This window comes from Schistocerca piceifrons, chromosome 1 (genome assembly GCF_021461385.2).
Source record: "Schistocerca piceifrons isolate TAMUIC-IGC-003096 chromosome 1, iqSchPice1.1, whole genome shotgun sequence".
Lineage (NCBI taxonomy): Eukaryota > Metazoa > Arthropoda > Insecta > Orthoptera > Acrididae > Schistocerca > Schistocerca piceifrons.
In genome coordinates, this window is record NC_060138.1 from 103709315 (window position 1) to 103735788 (window position 26474).

At 44.8% G+C, this 26474-nt stretch overlaps 1 protein-coding gene across 3 annotated transcripts in view; it reads left to right on the forward strand.

Moving 5' to 3' along the window:
• Positions 1–26474, forward strand: part of LOC124783974 (exocyst complex component 6B) — a 170739-nt gene that overhangs the window by 10699 nt on the left and 133566 nt on the right. For 2 of the 3 annotated variants that reach the window (XM_047254065.1, XM_047254063.1), the window contains exon 2: positions 3248–3413. In XM_047254065.1, the coding sequence (XP_047110021.1) occupies positions 3248–3413 (166 nt within the window). Of the gene's footprint in view, positions 1–16; positions 254–3247; positions 3414–26474 lie in introns of those variants that run through there. The other variant, XM_047254064.1, reaches the window with a different exon arrangement.

The window sequence follows — 26474 nt, forward strand, 5'->3', positions numbered from 1 at the left end:
ACAGTACAGTGCCTGCTTGTTTGTGCACAGTGAAGAGAAGATTGAACAAAATGAAATGTTTTGTCATAAATCTTAGCTTTACAGTTTTTAATTTGTGTGAAAAACAAACAGCTTGTATCTTGCTGCTTGTGTCTTAATAGAATACATCTAGCATGTCAAGTAACACATATTTTGATGATGAACCAAATGTGACCTTCATTCGGAACAGCTTTGAAGAAAATTTTGAAAAATTTCCTTTTGGTGTGGAAGTACTGTAAGTTAAACATCTTTTACATTGATATCAGTGAAGTAATGTGTAGGCACTTTTTGAAAGAAGATGACATTGGGGGCAATGTTCTGGCACAGAAACTGATTACTAAGAACAATTTCTTTGGAGCTGACCAAATAATTTTGGTGCTTGATGCACATATTATCTAATCACAATATTCTAATGTGTCATGAAGACCTAGTATTTATTAGATTTTCATGAAATTAATTTAGGAAATATTTTGTTGTTTTAATAATAAAGTCTAAAGAAGAGGGTGGATGATGTAGATCCTTGTAGTCAAGCTTGGCAGTTGTGGACGTGAAAATAGGTCTTATGAAATTTATCCTACGGTGAGGCTCAGTGTGAATCTGTCCCCCCCACCCCCTCTCCATACTTAATCTTCATAAGATAGTTGATAAATATGCATGAGTTTCCTTTGCAACATGTTTGCAGTGGAAAATACCTTCTTGCTCTCAGGTTTCAATCCCAAAATCTCATCTGGATTGAGCTTGAGACAACTGTGAGTAGTTATGGCGACAATTTGCTGAAAATCTTCACTATCTCACAGATCTTCAATAAGAGATATTCAAAATAATGTAGTGGGTTTACTTGAACATTTTATCAATTGAGATCTCCACTTTGTCATAGATTTTTTTGTATCACTCACTTTTACACCAATAACACAGTTCATTGATCTGCTAGTAGGTCATACCTCATCATAGCAGACTCTTCAGGTTTTCTTCTCCTTCCTTCATTATTTTTCAATGCTAAATGAATAGTGTGTTGACTCTTTTGATTTACTTTTCTCTGCTTCAAAAAATTATCAGCCCTGAAGTTCTGATGATCAGGTCAAACCAAAGTTCTGTCATCACAGAATATGCAAAAAATGAAGATGCCTTATTTGGGTGCAGTCTCATGTCAGTCACTTTCTTGGAACATGTACATCATATAGATGGCAATCATAATCTTTAATATATCAATTACAAGACATAAAGAGAGATAATAAAATAATATTCAGTCTTTGTGCAGATGAACTCAAAGACAGTCTGAAAATGCTGAATGAGGGAAGGTTAACACACACTTTTTTTTTGGTCAAAATCTGAAGGACATGTGGTTTCCTTTGATGTGGTTTCGATCATTAGCTGTGACTGGGGGGGGGGGGGGGGGGAATCAATTGTGGTAGGTTTTGTTTGCAGTTGTTGAAAAATGATGCCAGATTGAGCATTCACACTGTTTGCGTCATTTTTTAAAATTTTGTTCATGCTTACCTTACAGTCTCAGAGACAGAGAACATTATTATATATGTATTTATATTTATTTGCGTATTTTAGTAGTAGTTAACAGTAAGACAGTTAATCATATCATGGGAAAATTCATTCAATGAAACTAATAAATTCTGAGATAGAATTGCTGACAAGTACTTACCTTCAGCAGGCTAAAGGGGTAGTATTGTCAATAGACAATCAATTGTGGTAGGTTTTGTTTGCAGTTGTTGAAAAATGATGCCAGATTGAGCATTCACACTGTTTGCGTCATTTTTTAAAATTTTGTTCATGCTTACCTTACAGTCTCAGAGACAGAGAACATTATTATATATGTATTTATATTTATTTGCGTATTTTAGTAGTAGTTAACAGTAAGACAGTTAATCATATCATGGGAAAATTCATTCAATGAAACTAATAAATTCTGAGATAGAATTGCTGACAAGTACTTACCTTCAGCAGGCTAAAGGGGTAGTATTGTCAATAGACATGTTTCACACTAGAGACAGTTGTTTCGTGTATGTCTTAGTGAACAAATATGATCCTTCTTCATTCTTTCCAGAATTGATTTTTATGATCCCATATTGTAAATGAGTTGTAATACACCATCAGTAATGAGTTCTGCAGCTCTTTTTAATAGCTATAAGCAGTTGACTTTGATGTCCTTAAAGAACAGCAAAAATAATTCACAGATCATTAAAAATGAAGTTAAGAATATTTTTGGCAAAACACATTAAACACATTGTCGAAAAAAGTAAAACAGTGATGTATGTGTTGATAGATTTGCATGACAGGAAATACAGTCAGACCTAGGTGGGAACTTGATAAGTAAAAAATTGTACCCACATCTGAAAAATTATCTCATTGAACTCAGTATTAGATGGTCACTGGCAATAACAGACTTAAGAATGTTTTCTCTGTAGGGCAACATTATAAATAATCTAACTGTAAGAAATTCTACTTCTTCCTCTTAGCATTCAAAGCACTTCACAGTACTGAGTAACAATATTTTCTGTCATTTATGTTGTTGTTCTAGACAATTTTTGTCTGTGCATTGTAGTAGATAATTATTTCTGTGTGAATACTCTGCAACTGTTGCCGTATGGACTATTTTATGGTTGGGTTTTGTGTAGATGCTGGTAATTTTATTACACAGGGCTAAACTGAAGTCCCGTCTTTGTAAACCCACTTTTTTATTATGAGTGTTAGTCAGCTTTATGTTGTCCATATGGAGCTCAGTTTATATCTTTCTTCTTCCTGTTAATATTAGTGTATTTTATATGTTCCTTTCCTCAGCTTATAATTTTGTACTTTACATTTGCCTGATGTAGATGGAAATATAGAGAATCATCTTGTTTGGTAAGAAGCTGAGACAGTTTTCAATTATTAACATGTTATTTTATTTTTCATGTTGAGAAGAACTTTGGATGCACATTTGACAATTCTCTCTCCTTTTGTGTCTCATGTAGAATGTGCATTTTGAAAAAAAAACTGAGACTGTGTTCCTCAAGTTATGTTACAGTACTGAATGTTTTCTCACTACATTGTTTTAAGTTATACTGAGTCAAATCCATTATCATCGAATTAATTTCTGTGCACCAGATATTAAAAGATAATTTGTACTACTGAAGTTGTGTTCCTCCAAAATACTGGAAAGGGATGAAAATCTACCTTCTGTGAATCAGAGCATACCTATAAGCCAGACAGTTTATTAATGGTTGCAATTATGTTTCAGGGCAATTTATGATGGAGATGAACATCAGAAATTTATGGAGCGCCTTGATGCTCGCATCAAGAATCATGACAAAGACATAGAACGAATGTGTAACTACCATTACCAGGGTTTCATTGATTCAATTCGTGAATTGTTACAAGTACGGTCGCAAGCAAAGAAGCTACATGTAAGTCATTGAAATCATTTTCCTTAAATGAATTGAAAGGGAGTATTCATCACTATGAATAAAGTGAAAAAGTTCATCATAGTACAAAGAAATGACTATGCGAAAGAGATTTTTCTACCTTTGTCTGCCATGGGCTTAGATATTCATATTTGTCTAAATAATTTCAAAATATATACTCTCCATTTTTGACACTTGTTACACATTATAAGTTATTTATATATCAACATCTACTACAAAGAGCTTTTTATATTGTATATAATCTAAATGTAGTAATAATAGTATGAGAAGAAAATTTGCTGCTCACCATATGCAGTCTCAGGCAACTGAAAGCACACTGCGAGCAGCAGCACCATGGCGTGATTGGAGTGGCGACTAGGTGGGGGTAAGGAGGAAGGGGGGGAGGGAAGGGATAATATAGTGGGGGTGGCGGACAGGGAAGTACTGCAGGTTAGACGGGTAGGCAGGGGAGAGGTGGGTGGGGGGAAGTAGCAGAAAAAGAGAGAAATAAAGAGACTGGGTGTGGTGGTGGAATGACTGCTATGTAGTGCTGGAATGAGAATGGGGAAGGGGCTGGATGAGTGAGGCCAGTGACTAACGAAGGTTGAGACCAGGAGAGTTACGGGAATGTAGGATGTATTGCAGGAAAAGTTCCCACCTGCTCATTTCAGAAAAGCTGATGATGGGAAGGATCCATATGGACAAGCTTGAAGCAGTCATTAAAATTAAGGATGTTGTGTGGGTCAGCATGCTCAGCAACAGGATGGTCCACTTATTTCTTGGCCACAGTTTGTCAGTGGCCATTCATGTGGAGAGACAGCTTGTTGGTTGTCATCCCCACACAGAATGCAGTACAGTGGCTGCAGCTTAGCTTGTAGACCACATGACTGGTTTCACAGGTAGCCCTGCCTTTGATGGGATAGATGATGTTGGTGACCAGACTGGAGTAGGTGGAGATGGGAGGATGTATGGGACAGGTCTTGCATCTAGGTCTATTACAGGGGTATGAGCCATGAGGGAAGGAACTGGGAGCAGGGGTTGTGTTAAGGATGGACGAGTATATTGTGTAGGTGCGGTGGATGGCAGAATATCACTGTGAGAGGGGTGGGAAGGATAGTGGGCAGGACATTTCTCATTTCTGGACATGACGAAAGGTAATCGAAACCGTGATGGAGAATGTAATTCAATTGCTCTAGGCCTGGGTGGTACTGAGATATCAAGGGAATGCTCCTCTATGGCCGGACGGTGGGACTTTGGGAGGTGGTGGGAGACTGAAAAGATAAGGCATGGGAGATTTGTTTTTGTACAAGGCTTGGAAGATAATTATGGTCAGTGAAGACGTCAGTGAGACCCCTGGTATATTTCAAAGGGACTGCTTGTCACTGCAGATGCGATGATCACAGGTGTCTAGGCTGCATGGAAGGGCCTTCTTGGTATGGAACGGGTAGCAGCTGTCGAAGTGGAGGTATTTATTGCTGGTGGTTAGTAGGTTTGATGTGGACGGAAGTACTGATGTAGCCATCTGTGAGGTGGAGGTCAACATCCAGGAAGGTGGCTTGCTGGGTTGAGTAGGACCAGTTAAAGCAAATGGCGGAGAAGTTGAGATTCTGGAGGAGTGTGGATAGGGTGTCCTCACCTTCGATCCAGATAGCAAAGATGTCATCAATGAATCTGAATCAGGTGAGGGGTTTAGGATTCTGGGTTTTTAGGAAGGTTGCCTCTAGATGGTCCATGAATAGGTTCCCCCTGTGGGTCTGGAGGTTAGAATAGGCCTGAGGTGTTCCTGCTTGTCGTAAGAAGTGATTAAAAGGAGTCTCACACATTTCGGCCTTTATGTGATGGTCCCCAGTAGGGTTTGACCTCCATTTTTCAAAATTTTCCTGAAGAGCAAGCCAATTGGGGAAAGTCGCCTTACATGGTGCATAGTGTCCATCATGTGCTGAGACATATCACATCCTTCGTCGGCATGGATCTGCACTTCTGCTCATTCTCCAACAGTTGGGTGAGGTCACCCTCCTGGGTGCGTATTTTTCCATCAACTGTGCAGTATCGGTTTCTACACTCACAATGATAATGGACTCGTTTGCTTGGTTGCACCTGATATCCAGCATGGTAGCCAGTCTGTTGTGGTGGGGCCACCATGTACCCTGTTGGTTGTAGCCCCCGGACCACACAGGGATCACTCTGCTGATGCCTGCGCTGTTAACTCCCCACGTATGCCAAGGAGTAGATGCTCGTCAACCTGGGGCATCGGGACTCCTGGCAATGGCCATCCTGCCAGGTGGCCTTTGCTGTGACTGGGTGGCACCCATGGGGAGTGCCCTCATCGGAGTGGGTGGCATCAGGGCGGATGACGTCCAATAAAGTGTACCACATCATCACTTGCTGGTGATCAAACGCCAGCAGTCTCTAAGTGTTCACGGGCTCAATTCAACGTACTGAAGTATGACCCCAAATCATTCCCTTCCCTGGCCACACCATGGAAGGAACGTGAGACTAAGGATGGCAGTGGCTCTTATTTGCCCCGGTACCTTATATGTTCAAGAGCTGATGGGGAATCTTTCATGACGATGAATCGTCGGTTTTTTGTTGAACATTTAGAGGATAAGTTTGGGGAGGTGGAGGGCTTGTCCAAAATGCGCTCTGGGTCAGTATTGATCAAAACAGCATCCTCTGCACAGTCACGTGTGTTACTCGCTTGTGACAAGCTCGGGCATGTTTCCGTAACCTTCACACCCATAAGAGCTTAAATGGTCCAAGGTATGGTATTTCACAGGGACCTTCTTTTGCAGTCTGACGATGAGCTGCATGCCAATTTAGAGCGGCAAGGTGTCCATTTTGTCTAGTGCATCGACTGGGGTCTGAGGGATAATCAGGTTGCCACCAGTGCCTTCATCATGGCCATCGGGGGTGATACATTACATGAGAAGGTCAAAGTGATGGTCTACCGCTGTGATGTAAAGCCCTGAATCCCTCCCCCAATGTGGTACTTTAAATGCTGGAAGTTCAGCCATATGTCTTCCCACTGTACTTCCAGTGTCACCTGTCGGGATTGTGGACATCCTTCACGTCCCAATACTCCTTGCCCCGCCTCCCATTTGTGTCAACTGTGGAGAGATCCATTTGCCTTGCTCACCTGACTGCAGGATTCTCCAGAAAGAAAGGAAAATCATGGAGTGCAAGACCCTGGACCGACTGACCTACGCTGAGGCTAAGAGGAATTTCGAATGGCTACATCCTGTACGTATGACATTGTCTTACGCCACCGATACAACAGTTCTAGCCCCATCAGCTCTGCCAACCCCAGTCACCTCTCAGACTCGGGCAACTACACCTGCCACCTTGATTGTGGTGCGCACTTCCCTCCCTGTTGCTCCTGCACCACCTACTTCGGGAGTAACACCCCCCCCCCCCCCCACCCTCCCCAAACACTCCAGGATATCAGTCCCCATTTCTGTGCCAGAGAAGTGCAAGTCTTCTTCGGCTCCTCATGCTAGGAAGGGCCCCCTTGGGTCACTCCCTTCCCAGGTTTCTGCTAGTGCCTGAAGAGCCCAAAAGCAGCTGGTCATAGGGCTTCATGCTCATCCTCAGTCCCAGGCCCTGAATCAGTGAGGTCCTCCCAGCCAGGGAAACCCAAGGATCAGTGAGAGAAATCCAAAAAGAAGATCCTCAAGACCAAAGGAATTGTGGTGGCACCCACACCACCATAACCTATAAACTCTGTGTCTGCAGATGAGGTGGAGATTCTGGTGTCCTCTGAGGACTTACATCTTGCCGAACCCTGAGGCACAATGGGTATAGAATGCTCAGGCAATAAGTTGGTGGCAGCAGGTGACCCTGAAGCATAAACTGCCTCATTGAATGTTCCATGCCTTCCCAGTCTCACGATGACATTATCCTCCAGTGGAATTGCGGCAGTTTTATCCACCACCTACTTGAGCTACAGCAACTGTTAAGTTGTACACCTGATTTCTGCATTGCCCTCCAGGAAACCTGGTTCCTGGCAATGCGGACCCCTACCCTCTGCAACTACAGGGTGTTACAAAAAGGTACGGCCAAACTTTCAGGAAACATTCTTCACGCACAAAGAAAGAAAATATGTTATGTGGACATGTGTCTTGAAACTCTTACGTTACATGTTAGAGCTCATTTTATTACTTCTCTTCAAATCACATTAATCATGGAATGGAAAAACACAGCAACAGAACGTACCAGCGTGACTTCTAACACTTTGTTACAGGAAATGTTCAAAATGTCGTCCGTTAGCGAGGATACATGCATCCACCCTCCGTCGCATGGAATCCCTGATGCGCTGATGCAGCCCTGGAGAATGGCGTATTGTATCACAGCCGTCCACAATAGGAGCACGAAGAGTCTCTAGTACATTTGGTACTGGGGTTGCGTAGGCAAGAGCTTTCAAATGCTCCCATAAATGAAAGTCAAGAGGGTTGTGGTCAGGAGAGTGTGGAGGCCATGGAATTGGTCCACCTCTACCAATCCATCGGTCACCGAATCTGTTGTTGAGAAGCGTACGATCACTTCGACTGAAATGTGCAGGAGCTCCATCATGCATGAACCACATGTTGTGTCGTACTTGTAAAGGCACATGTTCTAGCACCACAGGTAGAGTATCCCGTATGAAATCATGATAACATGCTCCATTGAGTGTAGGTGGAAGAACATGGGGCCCAATAAAGACATCACCAACAATGCCTGCCAAAACATTCACAGAAAATCTGTGTTGATGACGTGATTGCACATTGCGTGCGGATTCTCGTCAGCCCACACATGTTGATTGTGAAAATTTACAATTTGATCACGTTGGAATGAAGCCTCATCCGTAAAGAGAACAATTGCACTGAAATGAGGATTGACACATTGTTGGATGAACCATTCACAGAAGTGTACCCGTGGAGGCCAATCAGCTGCTGATAGTGCCTGCACACGCTGTACATGGTAGGGAAACAACTGTTTCTCCCGTAGCACACTCCATACAGTGATGTGGTCAACGTTACCTTGTACAGCAGCAACTTCTCTGACGCTGACATTAGGGTTATCGTCAACTGCACGAAGAATTGCCTCGTCCATTGCAGGTGTTCTCGTCATTCTAAGTCTTCCCCAGTTGCGAATCGTAGGCTGGAACGTTCCGTGCTCCATAAGACGCCGATCAATTGTTTCGAACGTCTTCCTGTTGGGACACCTTCGTTCTGGAAATCTGTCTCGATACAAACGTACCGCGCCACGGCTATTGCTCCATGCTAATCCCTACATCAAATGGGCATCTGCCAACTCCGCATTTGTAAACATTGCACTGATTGCAAAACCTCGTTCGTGATGAACACTAACCTGTTGATGCTACGTACTGATGTGCTTGATGCTAGTACTGTAGAGCAATGAGATGCATGCCAACACAAGCACCGAAGTCAACATTACCTTCCTTCCTTCAATTGGGCCAACTGGCAGTGAATCGAGGAAGTACAGTACATACTGACAAAACTAAAATGAGCTCTAACATGGAAATTAAGCGTTTCCGGACGCATGTCCACATAACATCTTTTCTTTATTTGTGTGTGAGGAATGTTTCCTGAAAGTTTGGCCGTACCTTTTTGTAACACTCTGTATAAGGGATATTACAGGAACCGTAGCAGCTATAATCGAGTGTCAGGTGGAATTTGTGTTTATGTCCTAAACTTGGTCTGTAGTGAACCTGTGCCCCTTCAAACCCCTCTTGAAGCTGTGGCTGGCAGAATACAGACAACACAGGAAATAACAGTCTGCAGTGTATATCTTTCTCTAGATGGTGCGTTACCGCTGGATGTATTAGCTGCACTGACTGATCAGTTCCCTGAACCTTTCCTACTTTTGGGAGATCTTAATGCCCATAACCCCTTGTGGGGTGACACCATGCTTACTGGCCGAGGCAGAAATGTTGAAACTTTACTGTCTCAGTTCGACCTCTGCCTCTTAAATACTGGGGCCGCCACACATTTCAGTGAGGCTCATGGTAGTTACTCAGCCATCGATTTATCAATTTGCAGCCCTGGACTTTTCCCATCTATCAACTGGAGAGCACATGACGACCTGTGTGGTAGTGACCACTTCCCCATCTTCCTCTCACTGCCCCGGCGTCAGGCCAACGGACACCTGCAGGGAGCCATCCACAATGTGCAGTCTGGGCTCTAGCCCACGGTTTCCAGTCACCTTCATCAGCTTAAGCGGAAGTGCTGGCAGCACCTCTATACCCTCCACTGCGTGAGCAACACCAACTGGGGTGCAGATCTCTTTCTGCTGCTGCAGCTCTACAGAGCCCTTGTTCAATCCCACCTTGACTTGACTTATCTCAGATTATTATTATTGTTGTTATTATTATTATTATTATTATTATTATTATTATTATTATTTTTTTTTTTTTTTTTTTTTTTTTTTTTGCATGGTCCATTTTGCTCGAGTGCTTTACACGTAGAAAAGAGCGATAAAAGTTCGCCTTTCTGAGGGCAAGTATTTTTAAATGGTTTTTGAATCTCGACTCTATGCGACTCCAGTGCGCATCATATTCTAAAAAGGCGTGTGTCTCAAAACTACTGCAGATAAACACTTGCAGTTTTAGGCTTTGCAATCTGCAAGATTTTGTTGTCCATTTTGACTCTGGTATTAATGATTTTCACCACTTTTGCACTGTTCAGGTGTCTCACAAATGTTGCTTATGTTCGAAATTCTGTTAAAAATGCTAGACGTAATATAATCCAGCATTTTGTTTGACATTTGGACATAAAATTTCATTAGCTTTTCAGTGCAACAACCCGCAAGTCTGTGTCTACATTAGTTTTTGAGATAGACACCTTTTTAGAATATGATGCGCACTGGTTCAAATGGCTCTGGGCACTATGGGACTTAACATCTATGGTCATCAGTCCCCTAGAACTTAGAACTACTTAAACCTAACTAACCTAAGGACAGCACACAACACCCAGCCATCACGAGGCAGAGAAAATCCCTGACCCCGCCGGGAATCGAACCCGGGAACCCGGGCGTGGGAAGCGAGAACGCTACCGCATGACTACGAGATGCGGGCATGATGCGCACTGGAGTCATGTAGAGTCGAGATTCAAAAACCATTTAAAAATACTTGCCCTCAGAAAGACGAACTTTTATCTCTCTCTTCTATGTGTAAGGTATCAGAGCAAAATACTCAATACAAAAAAAAAAAAAAGAAATCAAAAATTTGTGAAATGCATTGTGTTTACTCAACCCAGTGCACCACTGTGGCATTCACCTAGTGACAGGAGCATTTTTGATGATTCTGGTGACCAGCGTCCTGGTGGAGGCCAGAGTCCCTCCATTGCAGGTTAGGCGTGCACAACTGCTGACCAGTTACGTTGCACACGTTTGTAGATCTCCTGTGCATCCGAATTATCATCTTCTTTTTCCACCCATGGCGGTTCATCTCCCGCATCGGCGGCCCAGGTCAGGGCTTCCAATTGCAGTTTGTGTCCATCCGCATACACATCCATGGTGTACACCGAGGCCGCAGATTCATCTGGACATTTCGCATGACCCTAAGGACTCAGTTACTCCTGCCGCTCTCCGCTGTCACTTCCTCTCATTCTTGACATGTTGCGGGGCTCTGAAGTGCTTTACACTGATGGCTCGATGCCTGATGGTCATGTTGGCTTCGCCTACGTCCACAGAGGCTATTTTGAACAGTAATCCTTGCCCGATGGCTGCAGTTTATTCACTGCAGAGCTGGTGGCCATCTCTCGTGCAGTTCAGTATATCCGTTCATGCCCCAGGGAATCTTCTTCTGTGTACAGACTCCTTGAGCAGCCTACAAGCTGTCAACCAGTGCTACCCTTGCCATCCTTTGGTAGCGTCCATCCAGAAGTCCATCTATGCCCTGGACCGGTCCCATCGGTCAGTGTGTTTGTGTGGACCCCAGGACACGTCGGCCTTCCAAGCAACAAACTTGCCGACAGGCTGGCCAAACAGGCTACGTGGAAACTGCTTCTGGAGATGGGTGTCTCTGAACCTGACCTGTGTTCTGACTTATGCCTAGGGTTTTTCGGCTTTGGGAGACGGTATGGCATAACAGTACGCACAACAAACTGCATGTCATTAAGGAGATTACGAGTGTGTGGAAGTCTTCCTTGGGGGCCTCTCACAGGGAATCAGTTGTCCTCTGCCGGCTCTGCATTGGCCTACGCTTGTGCAACCCACTGTTACCTCCTGCGCCTTGCAGATCCGCCTGAGTGTCGATGCAGTGCCCAGTTGACAGTGGCTCATATTCTGGTGCACTGCCCCACTTTGACCCTCAGTGCCGAAATCTTGGGTTACTGGACTCGTTGCCACTAATTTTATCTGACAACGCCTCATCGGCTGATTTAGTTTTACATTTTATTCGTGAGGGTGGGTTTTATCATTTGATCTAAGTTTTAGCGCATGTCCTTTGTCCCTTTTGTGTCCTCTGCCCTAGTGCTTCTAGGGTGCAGGTTTTAATGTGTTGCAGTGTGTCTGGCTTCTCCTTTTTTATTCTCATGGTCAGCCAGCCATGGTAATCTGCTTTGTTGTTTTAATCTCTTCATCCCGTTTCTGTGGTTTTCTTGTCCCCTTTTGTCCATTTGCATGTTTGTTGCCCTTCACTGTTCTTGTGATTTTTGCTTTCATTCCATTTTGAGTTGTCAGTCACATTTGTTTTATTCTCACACTTGTGGCATTGTTTTATTCAGAACAAGGGATTGATGACCTCATAGTTTGGTCCCTTTCCCCCTCTTTTAATCCAACCAACCAACAAAAGCAAAAGCAAAAGCAAAATATTTCTGTTTTACAATAGAAATCATTGTTATGGACTAGGGATGACCCCTTCACTCATTTTAAAAGTTGAAAAGGATTATACCAAGGAAACATGACACTGCACAGTACGCAATAAACATGCTGTGGCTATTGCAAACAATGTATTCATTAGGTAATGCTAACAGCTGCCTGAAACAAGATAATGTTGGACAATGTCATCAGACTTCACCAATATTCACTGCTGTTGGCATCACCAGTTCGAAGAGCTTCATTGAAAACAAATAAAATAACATAAATGTGAAATAAATATTAACACACCAAATGGAACTTCATTCCAAATACTCTTAAATCTCATAAGTAGTTATGTGTTATTTAGATTGTATGTATTCTTTAACATTTCTCATTTACTAAATTATATCCGCTTCAGTAATTAACAGTGACCGAAAGAAAAGAAGTATTCTTAAGAAAATGCATACATTAGAAATATGTGGTTGAGGTTTTGATCAGTAATTGTGTTTAAGAGCTGAAGCAGCATTAGATGATCACCAACACTGACACCTTGAGTTGCTTTCAGGTGATACAGTTCAGTTATACACTGTGCAATAAAATATCACTTTTTTGAAACTATGTAATTGTCTCCCATTGATACGTATAAGTTTAATATTTGCATCATAGGTGCATACGACCTTCCTCTGTAATGGTGCAAAAGCATGGTGCCCTGCGATGTCACCCTCGGATTCAGTGATGCTTCGATCAGCAAGGCATCGATACATGGTAAAAAAGATCACAGCTCAGAAGTTCATGTGATGTGTAAGGTGGGTTGATGATGTTACATTGGCTCCAAATTTCGCCAAAATTCTGCCCAAAGCCAACATGAATGTGCTCAAGAATGGGAAGATTATCACACCCCCTCCTATCTACATTTCACTCCTTCTTTTGATGCCTCTGTTATGGAGATGAGAACCATGATACCCAGCCTTGAAATCATGCCATTTTCTAATGGGTGGAGAAGAAGAACATTCCAGACATGCTGTGACCTATTTCGACGTGAATAGCTCTCATGAGATGGCATTAAAGATCGTCAGTGGAAACACACCTTCCTGTGGGGCGTTGAGTCCCTCACACTTCACTGTCTAAAATGACAGTTTGCAGTGCAATGAGCAGCAGCATGACACTCCTGACAACATTTGACACTGCTGACACCCCCTGGACAATTCGAACGTACTTTAAGGACGTCATGGGGCTATAGCCTCAGTGAATGTGATCAGATTGCTTTTGAATGTAGTGTGACTGCAGGTTTTGCTCTGGTGCACAGGGTCGAACAACTAGGGACCATTCAAAACCATTCGACATAATCTGAATGTGATCTGAAGCAGCATAGAGTGTTTATGCTTTTTCAGCCCACACGTTTAATGCCCTACTGGGGTGTTATCATGGAAGGGTTCAACATTGACATTAGCATGAATAAAATGGTAAAGAGTAACTCTAAGACCCATCCCCCCTCTCCCCAGTTTGGCAATACCTGTGGTGCTACCCATGCACCTTCTGTGAGCATTTTAAAAATGAGACTTTGACACCCATTCAGCTGAGTGGTGCCTCTTGGCTCTCAACGCCACCTAAGGGGTGTCAAAGGGGTTGTTGCCCACAGACACTAGAGCAGCCACAAGGCACCACTCAGTTGATTGTGTGTAGATTCCTCTAACACTCACATTTTTAACATGCTTGAGAAAAATGCATGAGTGGCACTGAGAGCATTGCTGAATGAGGGGCAGGGTGTCTTAAGGAACACTCTGCCATTTTATCCATGCACATGTCAATGTTGCTCCCCTCCTTGATCATGCCACAGGCGGCCTAAAAAGCATAAACATCCTTTGCTGCTTCAGATCACATTCAGATTTTGTCAAATGGTTTTGAATGGTCCCAAGTGGTTCGACCCTGTACACCAGAGCTAAAATTGCAGTCATACTACACTCTGAAGGGATCAGGTAACATTCAGCGGGGTTGCAGTCCTGTGATGTCCTTAGAGCAGAGTTGAATCATCTCAGGATCTAGGGAGGGGAGGGGAGGGGAGGGGAGGGGAGGGGGTGTTAGCAGTGTCAATTGTCGAGAACATTGTTCTGTTGCTCATTGCCCTACAAGCTGTCATTTTGGACTGAAAAGTGAGGGAATCAATGCCGCAAGAGAAAGGGTGGTTTCATCGATGCCCTGGGCTTTTTGTGTCAATTCTGAGTTGTGGTGTTTCTGAAATGTTTTCCTTGGCTACACAAAATAAAACCATGTGATTTCAAAAGAATGGGTGAAATATGGCTAAGAGGGGAGGGGGGAGGGGGTGATAATCTTCCCATCATGTGACACGTCCACAATGGCACTGGGCAGTGTTGTACTGAAATTTGCTACCGATGTGGCATCATTAACCCACTTTACATCTCACAAAAACTTCTGAGCTGTGGCCTTTTTTTGCGTGCGTCAATACCTCGTTGCATGCAGTCCAGCCGAGCTTAAGGGTGACATCGCAGGGCATCGTGCTTTTCACCATTAAGGAAAAAGGTTTCAAGCACCTTTGATCCAAATTTTGAACCTATGCAACACGATGGGAGACAGTTACAGGGTTTCGAGAAAGTGATACATTTTTCTCCAGTGGAAAGTCCAGAAAGGAATAATAATAATGTGCAAAGGCTAGGTTGCTATTCACCAGAAAGAGGTGGTGCTGAGTTGCAAATCAGCACAATGAAAAAGAATGCTAGAAATATTTCAGCCTTTGAACAAAATCGTTCAGAAGTAGGAAACACACACACACACACACACACACACACACACACACACACACACACACACACGCGCGCGCGCCCGCGCGCGCGGTCACTGTCTCCAGGCACCAAGGCCCAACTGAATCTGCATCTGATATGAGCAGCAGTCTAGCTGGGATAGATAGTGGGGATACACAGTGGGGGTAAGGAAGATGCAAAGGGCAGCATGGGGGAGGGATTGTGGGGTAGGAGTCATTCATGTGAGGCATTCCATATCGGCATCGTGTTCAAAAACTGGGTGATAGTGCTTGCCGCATCCATGGTATTTGATAGGCCACATGTCACCCCCATGTCATAATAAATGGTGTGCATGTCAGGGAGCTCAGTCATTGTGACTGGGTATGGGTTTGCTGCTCCCAGGTTTCCTGAGCTGGGGTTTGGTAAGTGCCACCAGTCCTCTGTAACCATAAACTCTGGGCATGCTTCATCAACCACTGTGTGATGTGGTGACGGAAAATTGTGTGTTATGGAATGGGGATATTGGCTTAACTGCCTGGATCCTGAGGATGATTCAAACCTGTGAGAAAAAAATAAAATAAATAAATAAATTAATTAATTAATTAATTTGCTACACCTAAGCTGTAAAAGGCTTACCTAGGCAAGTGGATCTTTGTGTGAATGGATGAATGATTCCCTAGCATCTCATGGGACCAAAATGTCTCACAACAACAACAAACTTGAAACTCTCAGTGTGGATGGTTTTCCCCGCCCACTCCATAAAGAGATCTCGGTTGGACAGCCCAATTGATACATCTATTTCTGATGAACCACAGTAACAGAACAATGGTGATGCATCATAATGTCGTCATTATTATCAAGAGGAAAGCGGACACATTCAGTATGATAACCCCGTTCAATAACCAAGAGAATTTGGAGGAATCTGCTGTTGCCCATAAGTCTATTAAAAGGTCACAGAATGGTACCCTGCTAATAGAGACAATGACATTCAGTCAAGTGCCTAACTTACTGCACAGCACAAAACTTGAAAAATATTGTGTAGCAGTTGAAATGCATAACACCCTCAATTACAGCAGAGGGAACATACCAAGTAGTGACCTTATGTATCTAGACCCCAATGAATTTTTGGCAGAATGACAAAGCAAAAGTATAATTAATGTGAGAAACATGTTGAAACAAGTGGGTGGTGAATCAGAAAAAAACATCTGTTTTCATATTCACCTCTACTTCATCTGCAATACATAAAGGCTGGATGGATTCATGCATCTTTGAGCCTGTCCATATGTCTTCAGTCTGATGCACTGCTTTCAGTACCAGAGATTTGGACACCCTGTTCCTGCATTCAAAGGGAAGTCAACCTGTGGAGGATGTGGTTGAAGATGCTCATGATCCAGACTGACTGTGGACTCAACAATCTTATGTTAACTACTCCAATGCAGATGCATTGTAGGCAAAGGAATGCACTGTCTGTGTACAGCAACAGAAGATTCAGGAACTTCAGGACATCAAATGGTTACCAAACTTGGAGGGGGAAAAAAATAAATAAAAAACAAAAAATAAAAAAGAAACAAAAATAAAAAAATAAAAAAAAATCTTCAAGGCTATGCAGCATTGAACATTCACAATCTCTTTCTCTACCATCTTGAAGCAATAAGTTTGTAAGTCTGATGCCTCCATGCAGACACCAGTATAGGTGCTAGAACGTCTATGTTCATACAGCAGTGGTCAAGTCTGATGCTTTGAGGCAAAGTGCCAGTGCAAATGCTAGCACATCCATCTGTGATTGTAGATGCATCTCGAGGTGCTGCTACACTTATTCACTTGGCTGACAACAAGCATTGGATACAAGGGAAAGCAAATGACTACCTGCCCAAAAATGAAGTCTTGTCATGAGACATTGACATCTGTGTTTTAACCACACTCCTCACAGGAAGAGAAACCATTGAACTGGAAGACCAGACCAGACTATGTCAACACTAAACATAGTGCTTCACTAACATTTGACGGGGAAGAATGTATGCTGGATCTGGAAATACATTTAGACGATCTACCAAGTCCATCTACTCCTACTCCCAACATTTTTAACTCCCATCCTAGGCTACAGAATTTGGCAAGAGTTGAACACAATGGTTAAAATGACTCCCATCCTTCTGTCGAATGTGAACAGTTCTAGGACACATTCAGATGAACTAAAACTGCTAGTATAAGAAAAGCGTATATGTGTATGTTTTCAGGGAATGCTGTTAAAAGCCATGGGTAATCCTTTGTTACTATTATGTGGTCTTCACAGCAAGGATAACCTGTGTGAACAATGAACCAAGCAAAGGGTGGTATAGCTGTGTTCATCAATAGAACATCCCCCCAGGGGGTCCACAACTCTTTTGTGGACACGTGCGTAGCGAGCACGGGACCCCGAGCTAATGTGGCCCTCCTTCCTTTCCGGGCTGCATACCTTCCCTTCCCTTTCCGCATCCCTCCCCGTCCCCCATCTTCGCCCCCCCCTTCACCTCTGTCTCTTTCCTTCCCTTTCTCCCCCTCTGGGAGTATGGTTTGTGCCTACGTCCGGAGACGGACGCTCGAAACTGTTCCAAATTCCTTGCTTTTACACTTGCAAGTCCTCGTCCTTCTTCTGTCCTTCTCTTTTCCTTCCCTCTTCTCCTTGCCCTTTTCTCCGCTGCGGCGTTTGAGACCCCCTTTTCTTTCCTTTCCCTTTCTCTTTTTTCCTCCCTGTGCGTGTCTGAAGGCCGACCCACGCACTTCCATGCGTAGCCGGTGACGGGGTAACGCGTAATTCCCCGCCCCGGGTAGACAGGTAGGACACGTTCGTACCCCCTGGTAACGGCCAGGCCCAGGGAGGGGTGATTACCCGAGCTGATACCTTCCGAAAGTGCCGATTGGTCCCTCCGTCCGTTTGTCGGGAGGTGTGACCTGAGGTGTGAACAATCACCTAAGGCGGGTGTGCCCTCGGTGAGGGCCCCCACAAGGGAGGAGCGCGCCATCGGAGACGCCGGTAATCATGGGGGATTCTTCCGCAATGGTTTCCTCACCTTCCACTATGTCTGCTCACAAACGTAAGTTCACTGAGTCTCAGCCACAGACGGTTCTTCCATCGTTGCCACAGTTCCTTGTTGTTTCTCGGTCTGACGAAGGTCACGACTTTTCCACGGTCAACCCTTTCATTATTCAGAAAGGTGTCGATGCAATTGCGGGTCCTGTAAAGTCTTGTTCCAGATTACGGAATGGTACCCTGTTGTTAGAAACACACAGTGCCCTCCAGGCTCAAAAATTGCTGCGTACTTCTCTGCTCCACACCTTCCCTGTCCGGGTGGAACCGCACCGTACCTTAAATTCCTCGCGTGGAGTCGTTTATACACGCTCCCTCGATGGATTGTCTGACGCAGAAATTCAGCACTACCTGTCTGACCAGGGCGTCACCGCTGTTCATCGGGTTACGAAAAGGGTTGACTCGAACATCATTCCAACCCGCACTGTCTTCTTGACATTTGACAAAGTTCAACTCCCATCAAAAATCAAAGCAGGCTATGAGATAATTTCCGTTCGCCCTTATGTCCCAAACCCTACGCATTGCTATCGATGTCAGCGGTTCAATCACACCAGCCAGTCCTGTTCCAATCCGGCCAAATGTGTTACGTGTGGCAAGGATGCCCATGAGGGTGCTTGTCCACCTCCATCCCCTCACTGCATCAACTGTGTGGGTGACCACGCTGCTTCCTCTCGAGATTGCCCCGTTTTTAAGGATGAAAAGCTCATCCAGGAAATAAGAGTGAAGGAAAAGGTGTCGACCTTTGCTGCTCGAAAGTTACTCGCCAGTCGACAGCCCACCGTGCCTCAGAAAGGAAAATACAGCACTGTCCTTGCTTCTCCTCGGCCAACAAAGGAGGCGGCCACGCAGACTTGCGACCTCACATTTAGTACCACGGTCGTCAGATCGGCCAGCGCAAAGATCGCCCGTTCAACCTCACCACTTTCGCCTGCCCACTCTATGGCTCACCCTTCGTCGGGTTCTGCTAAATCTCGAGCCCAAAAGTCAGACGCCAAGTCTTCGAAAAAAGAGCATTCTCGTGAAGAGTTTTTACGTACTGCAACTTCACAACCATCGGTTCCTCCTTCATCTAAACATCATACCTCCAAGAAGGCTACGAAGAAACACAGTTCCTCTCCTTCTCCGCCAAGGCGTGTCCCAACTACAGCACCACCAGGCGGAAATCGCCCTCGGCCATCTTCTGTGTCGCCGAGGCGCACTGCTGGTGGCCGGTCAACTGGCCGATCGTTGGTGGCAGGAGCTGCTCCTGACCAACCTATGGATCAGGATCTTCTGCCTTCGACTGAATGCCATTCCATGCTGTCGGTCGCAAGCTCTGAGCAGTCGTTGAGTTGACAGCACCCTTGGTCACGTTTCTCCATTTTCTGTTCACCCTATGTCCATTATCCACTGGAATATCCGCGGCATTCGCGCCAATCGGGATGAATTGTCGATCCTCTTACGATCCTACTCGCCGGTCATCTTCTGTCTTCAGGAAACAAAGCTGCGTCCCCATGACCGCTTTGTTCTCCCTCATTTTCAGTCCGTCCGATATGACCTCCCCTCTGTTGAAGGCACTCCAGCCCATGGAGGACTCATGATTCTGCTCCATGATACTCTCCATTATCACCCAATCCCCTTAAACTGTTCCTTCCAAGCTGTCGCCGTCCGTCTTTCCCTTTCTGGATACACGTTCTCTCTTTGTACGGTATACATTCCATCGTCCACACCACTGGCACGAGCTGATCTCCTTCATCTTCTTGATCAGCTTCCACCCCCCTATTTGCTGGTTGGGGACTTCAATGCCCACCACCCGCTTTGGGGATCTCCACATCCTTGTCCACGTGGCTCACTATTGCTAGACGTCTTCCACCAAGCGGATCTAGTCTGCCTCAACACTGGGGTCCCCACATTTTTGTCTGCCTCCACGACAAATTTGTCTCATTTGGACCTTGCGGTCGGTACTGTTCCGCTAGCTCGGCGCTTCGAATGGTTCGCCCTTGATGATACACACTCGAGTGACCACTTTCCATGTGTTCTTCGACTGCAGCCTCAACTGCCATATATGCGCTCGCGACGCTGGAAGTTTGCCCAAGCCGATTGGACACTTTTTTCGTCTCTAGCGACATTCGATGACCGTCGCTTTCCCAGCGTCGACGATGAGGTCACACATTTTACCGACATTATTCTCACAGCTGCGGAACGTTCAATACCACGCACCTCCGAATTGCCCCGGCGCCCCCCAGTTCCTTGGTGGAACGAGGCATGCCGTGACGCAATACGTGAGCGGCGACGTGCTCTTCGCATTTTCCGTCACCATCCAACTTTGGCCAACTGTATCCGATATAAGCAGCTCCGTGCGCGATGCCGTCGCGTCATCCGCGATAGCAAGAAGGCAAGCTGGCAATTCTTTATTAGCTCATTTAACACCTTCACTCCCTCCTCGGAAGTTTGGAGTCGGCTTCGACGGTTCTCAGGCGCGCCTAGTTTCTCCCCGGTCTCTGGGCTCACTGTCGCGCATGATACCTTAGTGGACCCCGTCGCAATTTCTAACTCATTGGGTCAGCACTTTGCTGAGATTTCGAGCTCTTCAAATTACCCGCCAGCGTTTCTCCCGAAGAAACGTGCAGCGGAAGTGCGACATCTTGCTTTCTCCTCTCAAAATCGCGAAAGCTACAATACTGTTTTCTCCATGCGCGAACTCCAACATGCACTCTCTTCTTCTCGCTCCTCCACCCCAGGACCGGATGGTATCCATGTCCAAATGTTGCTGCATTTATCAACCCATAGCCTGCGCTACCTCCTTCGCCTTTATAATCGAATTTGGACCGACAGCACCTTTCCCAGGCGATGGCGGGAAGCTATTGTCGTTCCCGTTCCGAAACCTGGAAAGGACAAACATCTCCCCTCTAGCTATCGCCCCATTTCTCTCACGAGTAGTGTCTGTAAGGTTTTGGAGCGTATGGTGAATTACCGTTTAGCTTGGTGGCTGGAATCCCGCAGTCTTTTAACACCAGCCCAATGCGGATTCCGACAACATCGTTCTGCCGTTGACCATCTTGTTGCTCTCTCCACTTATATCATGAACAATTTCCTCCGGAAACGCCAAACGGTAGCAATATTTTTTGATCTGGAGAGAGCATACGATACCTGTTGGAGGACAGGCATCCTCCGCACACTGTTCTCTTGGGGCTTTCGAGGCCGGCTGCCCCTTTTTCTTCGCGAATTTATGGCAGAGCGCACATTTAGGGTGCGGGTGAACACTACTCTCTCCCGTACTTTCTCCCAAGAAAACGGGGTACCCCAGGGCTCCGTGCTGAGTGTTGTACTGTTTGCCATCGCCATTAATCCAATTATGGATTGTCTCCTTCCTGATGTCTCGGGCTCCCTCTTTGTGGACGATTTTGCGATCTACTACAGCTCTCAACGGACCAGCCTTCTTGAAAGACGTCTTCAAGGATGTCTCGATCGCCTCCACTCGTGGAGCATCGAAACCGGCTTCCGTTTCTCACCCAGTAAGACCGTTTGTGTTAATTTTTGGCGACGTAAGGAGTTTCTTCCGCCCTCCTTACATCTAGGTCCTGTCAACCTTCCGTTTTCCGACGTCGCTAAATTCTTGGGTCTTATGTTTGACAGAAAACTGTGCTGGTCCTCCCACGTTTCCTATCTTTCGGCTCGCTGTCTGCGTTCCCTTAACACCCTCCGTGTCCTGAATGGCACCTCTTGGGGAGCGGACCGAGTGGTCCTTCTCCGCCTCTATCGCGCCTTAGTGCGCTCGAAATTGGATTATGGAAGCATAGTCTACTCCTCTGCTCGGCCGTCTATTCTTCGGCGTCTCGACTCTATCCACCACCGTGGATTACGTTTAGTGTCTGGAGCTTTTTACACCAGCCCTGTGGAAAGCCTCTATGCTGAGACTGCTGAACCTCCGCTATCCAATCGGCGGGCAGTCCTTCTGAGTCGTTATGCTAGCCATCTGTCTTCCATGCCTGCTAATCCAGCCCATGACCTTTTTTTCGACGCCTCCTTTGATGTCGGGTATGCAGGCCGCTCCTCCTCCCTACTACCCCCGGGAGTCCGCTTCCGTCAACTGCTTCATTCTCTTTCCTTCCGCTTTCCTAAAACCTTCTTGACAACTTGGGGTACAGCACCGCCTTGGCTCCGTCCCCGGATCGACTTGCTCAGAGACCTATGTCAATTTCCCAAGGATGGTACCCCTACACTTGTTTACCGTCGGGCATTTGCTGCTCTATGTGCACAAATGACGGAAGCTACATTTATTTACACCGATGGCTCGAAAACATCGTTAGGTGTAGGGAGTGCCTATATTGTTGGTGACACCCCAAATCACTTTCGTCTTCCCGACCAGTGTTCGGTTTATACTGCGGAGCTTTACGCTATTCTCCAGGCTGTCCACTACATCCGCCGCCATCAGCGGATACAGTACGTAATCTGCTCAGATTCTCTCAGCTCTCTCCTAAGTCTCCAAGCTCTTTACCCTGTGCACCCTCTGGTCCACCGGATTCAGGACTGTCTGCGCTTGCTCCACCTGGGGGGCGTCTCAGTGGCGTTCCTCTGGCTCCCGGGACACGCTGGTATCTGTGGAAATGAGGCGGCCGATATAGCGGCCAAGGCTGCAGTCTCTCTTCCTCGGCCAGCTATTCAGTCTCTTCCGTTTACCGATCTACGGAGCGGTTTATGTCGCCAAGTTGCTCATTTATGGCATGCGCATTGGTCAACACTTCCCCATAATAAATTGCGGGAAGTGAAAGCCCTTCCTTGCGCATGGACCTCTTCCTCCCGAACGCGTCGTCGGGAGGAGGTAATTTTAGCTAGACTCCGGATAGGGCACTGTCTTTTTAGTCATCGACATCTTTTAAGCGGTGATCCTCCCCCATTCTGTCCCCACTGCTCTCAGCCGTGGACGGTCAGACACCTTTTAATTGAATGCCCCTATTTTAATCCATTACGCTCCCGTCTACAGCTATCGCCTGATCTATCGTCGATTTTAGCAGATGACACGCGCTCAGCTGACCGCGTTCTACAGTTTATTAGTGACAGTGAAATGACGTCAGTCATTTGAAGCCTTTTTTTTGGGGGACAACCACCCCCTTTCTATAGTGGATTTTTAAGCATTCCTTCTGCCTTTAGTTTCTCAAATTTTATGACTTTGTTCCCATTGCTGCTGATTTTAAATTTCGTTTTTTTCCTGTTTTCTACGTCACGGGCTGGGCGCTAATGACCATAGAAGTTTTGCGCCCCCCCAAAAAAAAAAAAAAATCAATCAATAGAACATGTCACTACTTTCACATTCCCTCATCACTGAGCTACAAGGAGCTGCAGTAGCAGTATATATGCCATCTCGCCTTATAGTATGTTCTGTCAACATACCACGACAGGAACCCCTTTACAGCATGGCACTAATCTCATGCAAAATTTCCCCACCCATTCCTGTTACTTGGTGACATCAGTACATACCATGTGCCCCAGGGCCCTTTTAGCCCAAAGGTCTGGTAATTGAGAGGCTGCTAGTGGTAGAGGACATCTGCATATTTAATATTGGGGAAATAACATACTGCTGCACAGGCACTGGGTCATTCTCCATTATAAATCTCTACCTACTTTCTTCTGCTCTCACAAATGCCGTTACATGGGAAGTGGCCAATGATTACACTTGTGATCACTTTCCTGTCTTGCTTCATATAGCTATGATTGCAATGCTTTAACAGAGATCACCTAAGTGGATGTTGGCCTGAGTGAACTGGCTGAACATAGACAGAGACTGTAAAGTTTAGTGCATCAGTGCGTGACCTGTCAAGATGATTATATCCCCTACCATGTCAGTGCACCTTTTGGCACTTCACCTGCCTAAAGATTTGAACATGCTCACGTAGACACTGTTCGACCAATACCACCATATGAAGGAAACACCTACTGTCTAAACTGCCATGGACCACTTCACCTGTTGGTTGGAAGTTTTTCCTGTGGTTGACACCACTGTTGAAACTATTGTAAACACCTTCTTAAATGGACGGATCACACATTTTAGAGTGCCTCTGTGTATCACCACTGACCAAAGGAGGCTATCTACAAAATTCTCATTAATTTGTTTTGAGTCAGAGCATATGTACTGGCGTTGAACTTTATAAATACCTTTTGAAACAGAAAATTACTCTTTCTGAATGATATGAAGCAATTATTTGCAACAAAATGGTGACTTTGAAATACAATTTAAAGGGATCATTCACTCACATTGTGATATATTCCCAATAAGTGTATGCTCGAATCCAAGAAGTTAAATGAGTTTTGTAATGCTAAAAAAAGCCATGTTGGCTTGATAATAATTTCTGTGGCTGAACTCTACAACTATTCATAGCATGATAACTATAGCATGGTAACTATAAAGGTAACAGGGTTTCATCTAGGTCTCTCTCTTCCAAAATTGGTGGAGTTGCTGCACAACCACTATGAATATGTGGAGAAAAATGCTGTCCTTGCAGCCACCTGTGTGCTGTCTGTAAAGTTTTCATTTTGTGCTTACTGTGTGCATATCATCTCATAAGATGAGGGCATAGTGACTAATGCAGCTCAAAAGTAATTTATTATTTCTTTTATAAGATGGCTGCCAGTCCTCAATGGTAACCATTTTTCACATTACTAAAGTATTATGTGCAAAATTCAAACTAGTCTTTTTCTGCCTTCCAGCTTCAGTACTGATTGTGCACATTATTGTGCTATAGGCAGGCTTGGATGGTCTGACGTGATCAATTGGTGGAGGGGGGAGATAATTTTGCATAATGGGGGATGTGATTTAACTGGTGAAATACTAAGAAAAGTGCCTAATTTTTTGTCTCAAATTAGGAGGGTCATTTAATAAGTAATGCCCCACATTTATTTTTCTCAGAACACATTTATTGTTAAGAGTCAGAATTTTTCTTTGTAGTCTCCATCACATTCTATGGCCATACACCAGCATTGTGGAAGAACATGTATTCCCTGCTGGTAAAACGTCTTGTCCTGTAGGCATAGCCATATTTTCACTGCATGACTGACACTCTCATCATCTTCAAAGTGTGTTTCCCCTAGAGAATCTTTAAGTGCCCCAAAGAGATGGAAGTCCGAGGGCACCAGGTCTGGACTGTAGGGTGGATGAGGCAATGACATCCAACCCAATGTGGCGATGTGTTCCCTGGTTCTCAGACTTGTGTGGGTGTCCATTATCATGTTGGAGCAAGATTTCTGCTGGATTCTTGTCCAACCGAACATGTTGGAAATGGTTCTTGAGTTTATTCAGAGTCTTCACGTATGCCTATGAATTGATGGTTGACCCTCTTGGCATCACATCCACGAGAATGACGCCATCACAATCCCAGAAGATTGTCACCTTGACTTTTCCAGCAGAGGGGGTTGTCTTGAATTTCTTCTTTTGTGGTGAATGAGGATGATGCCACTCCATGGACTGCCTTTTTATTTGTGGTGCAAAGTGGTGTAACCAGCTTTTGTCCTGTGTAACAATCCATGACAGAAAGGCCTCTCCATTGGTTTCAAAATTCTCCAGCAATTCAGATGAAATGGCCGTTCTTTGAATCTTGTGGTCTGCTGTGAGCATTAATTGAACGAATCGTGAGCACCTCCTTGAATATTCAAGAGTCTCGATCATTGAAGACCCACTTCCAACGCTGACAACTGTAGAGCTAACTGTCGAGTTGTGATGCACCAATTGGCACAAATAATGGCATCCACATGGTTCAACATGTCTGGAGCAGTGGCTGTGACAGGTCATCCCAAGCATGACTGATCTGTTTCTGCATTACCTGAGGCTATAACTTTCTATACCCATTGCCCTACTGTAATCCTATCAACTGCAGCATCGCCATATATTGCACACAAACATTAATGGATGTTCATCATCGTTTCTTTTTCTGCATACAAGAATTTAATAAAAGCATGCTGCTTGTAACGTGAGTCATACGTAGATGCCATTTTGATGCTGTAGTACGGGTCTGGCATCTGTCAGAATGGTTTGAAACTTCACCAGCACCTAGAACAATCATTAAGTGTAAAGCACTAACAAGGACATTTGTCTGTGTATATTAATGGCTTTTTAAAAATTTGTGGGGCATTACTTATTGAAACAACCCTTGTACTTTTGACCCATTAAAGACAAATATGAGAGCCATCCAGAAAGTAAAGAATTTTTTGCCATACCAAGATATTCTTTAATAATAATTCAGAGACTGAATATACATGTTTTGGCACATACTTTGTCTATTTTTCCACATTGTCACCTTTGACATTAAGGCACTAGTTGTACTTGGCATATGACCTCTTTGAACAATATGTTTGCTTGGCAATTCCACCAGGTCATGACAGCATCCTCCAGCTCTTCACCATTTGTGAAGCATTTACCTGGAAGGAGTCCTTCAGTTTTGGAAAGGGGAAAAAGTCTGACGGTGCCATGTTGGGAGT